Source organism: Orbicella faveolata, unplaced genomic scaffold, assembly GCF_042242905.1.
Source record: "Orbicella faveolata isolate gen_17 unplaced genomic scaffold, um_ofav_v1 contig_12, whole genome shotgun sequence".
Taxonomy (NCBI): Eukaryota; Metazoa; Cnidaria; class Anthozoa; order Scleractinia; family Merulinidae; genus Orbicella; species Orbicella faveolata.
In genome coordinates, this window is record NW_028301539.1 from 31555001 (window position 1) to 31560000 (window position 5000).

Consider the following 5000-nt stretch of genomic DNA (forward strand, 5'->3'; position numbering starts at 1 on the left):
TCACGTGTTGATCTAAAATCGCAAAAGTCTGGTAGACTATCAAATTCTGTGTTTTTGTTTTGAAAAAATCACAATTTAAGAATAGATACAATTTTGCTCCGACCTTCAACAATTCACTTCCTTTGCATCTCGAACTGGCGTTCGTGATGTAAAGGTACTTTGTCATTGCTTTAGCACCACTTTGACCAAAACTGCTGCATCGTCCTGATAGTGTCCTTCCATACTTACTCAATCTGTAAGAGGACAACGCAACATTAAAACGATTTTATTAACACTAGAACTAACCCAATTATATATTGTTGCAACATTAAGGAAACCTAATCTACAATAAATAATTTGCTCATCTATGTGTTTCTGGGAGCTGATTCGTTGATTAGATCTACCCCCGCCCTCTTACGCAGACGCTCTTCAAGCACGTTACGCAACCTTGGGAGAAAAACCGTTTGTCACGCAATCTTAAGTAGAGAGATTGCGTGACAAACAGATTACGTGACAACCCGAAGGAAGCCTGACTGCGAAAGAATGAAGCCCCTGGTATTCATAATAACCCTATACACTTCCTCTGTTACGTCGTTGCCGAAAACAATTCTGAACTTGTATCAACCCCGTCAGAAGGTGCTTGTATCAAAGGTTCTAATCTGCCGACATTCATCCCTCCGGATTGGTGCGGAGAGAGTGTGGAAGCTAGAGACAGCGAGGACTGTGAGTTCGATCTTGAAGACAAGTCCGAGTGACTTCCCCGGCTGTCCACTGTTGTTGAAAATGTTTCTGGTATCGTCGCCGGGTTGCGGTACTTTTTCGCTGATTCAGGAGAAACGCTGACAGGTTGAGCTACCCCAGGGTGGGTGTGAAGGTACGGTGCTGCACGGGGTGATGATGGAGGACTGGAACGACCGGAAATAAAAGAAAAGCAGATTATGTATACCGCCAAAGCGTACATAGTGGGAGGTGCGGTGGCCTCATGGTTAGTGTGCTCATCTCTGGATCGAATGGTCCGGGTTCGAGCCCTGGCCGGGGACAATGTGTTATGTTCTTAGGCAAAACACTTTACTCTCACAGCGCCTCTCTCCACCCAGGTGTATATGTGGTTAATGGCAAACTTAATGCTGAGGGTAACCCTGCGATGAACTAGCATCCCACCCAGGGGCGAGTAGAGATACTCCTAGTCGCTTCATGCTACGGAAACCGGGATAACCTCCGGCCTGACGGGCCACTTGGCTCGTATTGCTTTAGCTTAAGTTCACAACTTGTTTTTATTTCTAAATGTTAACTTGAACTAAAGTACTTGGCTCGTATCCAGACTCCACCATTTTTTTTAGACATACACAGTTGTCTAGTTCCTTATCAACTGACAGAATACATGAAAACAGGCCTCCATAATTTGAACACATAAAAACAGAGTTTAATTTTCCATTGAGCATTTACCTCCGTTGATCATCATTTTGCGATGAGGCCTGATTTCTGGTGGAATCTCTTTTTGAGTTTGTCATGTACACATCACCATTAGACAGTTCACTCGCTGGGTCCTCTACTCTGCCCAACATGCTATACCTACACACAAACAAACATTATCAAAAAACACTAACCAAACAAAAACAAAAAAATTCAGCTACAGTAAGCTACTGTATAGATGTAAATTATCCACCCATTCCCTAAGAAACAAATGGGTAGTCTCTCTGTCATGTCACCCTAGATATGAAAATGTGGTATGTGGTTACCTCAACAACTTTTAACAAGGTTTTGATTATTGTACCATCACAGAGATACATTTGATACAATTAAGTACGGGTTGGGGTAGGATGGCATATGGACTTTCAGCGTAAGTTTGTAGTATTTGTTTAAGGGTAAAGGTTAGAGAAGGCTAGATTGGTTGTTTGAATACCACATTACCTCTGTCCTTCATCCTCCTCCCATGTGTCCTCATCATCACTGGAGTCATCAGGAGCAACATACAAAACTTCCAGTGTTATCTCACCATGTACATTCGATAAGACTTTAACAGCTTCACTGTGTTTGGCTTCTTGTAGATCAATTCCATTTACTGCAAGTATGGCATCACCCACATATAAACCACCTGATCTACCTACGGGTAAACCCTCGTGGATCTCGGATACAATGATTGGTACACCATGTTCCTTTCCACCCTATTAAAAAAAATAATAATAGTTTTCTTTTTTTACATATTTGGACAACGGATAGTTGATTTAATTAATTCAATATATATAGTTACACAAGGATTTCCAGTTTAGCAGGGCTGGTTCATGTACCAATATAACATAAATCACAGTAATTACAACAATAATGATTCAATACAACACACACCAAGTTAAATAACAGAATAAATCGACTTAAAGTTGACTGAACATTGCTGCCTGAAGAAATGTACCAACTGAGAGCACAATTGAATTCAGGAGAGTTACATGTACTGTGGTCTGGGATCTGAAAATTCAAGGAAGAGTCATGTTTCCAACCCTTTACTTTCAGAAAGATGACTGTAATTGCTTGGTTGTTAGGAGAAGAAGTCTTAACTGGTTCCTTCTCCCAATCTGCAGTTATGGACATACATGTAAATGTGCAATAAAATCACTAATGGCAAATAACCAGTTTCATGTACATCAAGACATTAGGAAACAGGAATAGACAAAAATAGAAAATAAAATGAATGTCTAACGACTCATGTCAAAAGACTGGAAGCACAATCATGCTTTCGTTACACCATCCCTGGTCCAATAGGACCACGACAAGCCTACATGTACACTATCTTCTAAATAAGGATAAAGAGCTGCTGCAAATTTCTTCTTACTGTGATGGATATTCCTAGCCCCTCTGTTTTATCTTTGTGGATGACTACAGTTCTGGGTTCTCCTATTCCTCTCCTCTTCCTAGCTTTACTCTCAGCGTCCTCTTCTTCACCGACAGTGGCTTCAGCCTGGGCTGGTGGGGGTGGTGGTGGTGCTGGTGTCTTATTGTTGGGGTCCTTGCGGCCTCGGCAGGCTCTGATCACGGTTTTGTGTCGGTGTAAGTGTATTTCAGCCTCTATTTGATTCCACAGCTGGTCATGTTCACTGCCTCTCATGTCACGGCCAAGCAGTTGGATTTGCTGTATTCTGCCAAAAACAAACATTTGAATAAAGTAATATAACTATGTTAATTCCTGGCTGAGAGGTCCATATAGGGAAAAACTGTGACCAATATCTTGAAAATGCTGCCTGAGGCTGCAGGAAAAGGCCAGCAGTTTTCCTCTCTCTCAAATCACTTTTATTTGTTGACCTTTTCCACATGAACAATGTGCACACGATACCCTGGGCAGAGACAGGAAAATCCGGACTGTACTAAGAACCAATCAGATCGCAGGATTTGTTCCTGTGCCCTCTTGGAAAAAATATTATTTATTTTAACCCACAGGCACATAAAGTTCTGTCAATTACATTTGCAAGGTACAAGTCTGGGGTTATTACTTTGAAACTAAAATTTTTTCTCAATTTAAGTTAAAGATGAATATGTATGTAGCTTATTATGTGGTTAACAGCAAATATAATGAGCCATTGATACATCCTTTTTCTTACATGTAGTTTGGCATCCCTTCTAAAAGTAAAAAATCTGTGCACAGCAAAATGAAGCTTACCACATGTAACTAGCTACTTTAATGTTCTTTTCAGAAAGTCAACATCTCAGAGCAAGTCAAAGTTCAAATCAACAGTGCTAGTGTGTAACACCACTGTAGTGCCTTTTGCATAAAAGAACTACAGCTGTAAGGGTATTTTACTACAGGCCCTTATGGATACTGGTTCATGGCAGGTCCCTCAAGTCCACCCCCGGCATTGTCTGACTGAAATTACTCATATTATATGGTACACCTTACTGGAAAGTGACACTATCAATTGCCTAAGAACAACATTCAAAGACAAACTCATCCTTTACAGTACAAGACAAAAGTACAGTTCTGTAGCCATTACACTTAAACCACATCACATACCTTCCAGCTAGTTCCTTATCAAGATACTTGGCAGCCAGTCGTGCCCCATACACCTCTCCTTGAAGTGAAAACACATGGTTCCTCAGGGCTGTGTTTTCTTTTTCCAGCTGTTTTACTTGGCAATCCATGCGTGCTTCTTTCATTGCATTGTTTTTGTACCTAGTCATTTCATTTTCCTATTTAACAAATGTTCAAAACACTTAAATGCATATGATGGAAAAATAAATGAGAAGGATATATACCTGTACATACATACTGTCATGTACATCTATGTGTAAATAATACGCATGATTTACATGTATCATGGTCTTTGAACATGTATTCATGAAGAGTCTTTCCTAAGAATGCAACTCCCAATGAACTAAGCAAGACAACACTGTTTGATCCTGGGTTCAACATCAGGGTTGTCACAAAGTTTGGAAGCAGGCAGCTTGTATGGGAGTACAGTGTAGATGGCTGATTTTGTCATCTTTTTCCAAGAATCAGATTTATTTAACAGTCACAAAGTGTGGCCAGCTGACATCATGAAGCACATTTAGATCACAGTTTTTGTCAGTAGCTGGCTACTTTTCAAAACCCTGACTGCACTTATCAATAAATTTAGATCACTACTTGTGTTTATGTACTAGCTATTAAAAAATAATACTTATACAGCATAAGGACACGGAAACTTGACCATGTAAATACATACTAGTTTGTTCTTGATGTTTTCAGAGTCTAAGGGCATTCCAGCATTGGAATGTAGCTGAAGTTGAACAGCATGTAGTTGTAGTAGCAGATTATTAACTTCTTTCTCCAACACTTGTTTCGCAGCTTTCTCCTCAACTAAGTCATGCCTAAGGGCAACTAGTTCAGCCTGAGAAAAGAAAACAAGCATTGCAGGGTTTTCAATATTTCTACCTTGAAAGAACCTTTAAACATGTTTTTTGGGGTTAGTCCAGAACATATTTATTAGCTGCTGGCTGTCTTCAACATCAGGGGGTGGTTGTCCAAAGGAACTTAGGGGCTACAAGTAAGAATTAAT

At 40.2% G+C, this 5000-nt stretch overlaps 1 protein-coding gene across 1 annotated transcript in view; it reads right to left on the bottom strand.

Annotated features, from left to right (window-relative positions):
• The window catches only part of LOC110040372 (Golgi-associated PDZ and coiled-coil motif-containing protein-like), a 10242-nt gene that overhangs the window by 1135 nt on the left and 4107 nt on the right, over positions 1–5000 (bottom strand). Inside the window, exons 2-7 of the mRNA XM_020745600.2 lie at positions 4668–4832; positions 3977–4152; positions 2804–3107; positions 1891–2144; positions 1426–1551; positions 1–884 (exon numbers count right to left, since the gene is read on the bottom strand). The exon at positions 1–884 is cut by the window's left edge and continues 1135 nt beyond it. Coding sequence (XP_020601259.1) covers positions 566–884; positions 1426–1551; positions 1891–2144; positions 2804–3107; positions 3977–4152; positions 4668–4832 — 1344 coding nt within the window. The 3' untranslated portion in view covers positions 1–565. The remainder of the gene's footprint in view (positions 885–1425; positions 1552–1890; positions 2145–2803; positions 3108–3976; positions 4153–4667; positions 4833–5000) is intronic.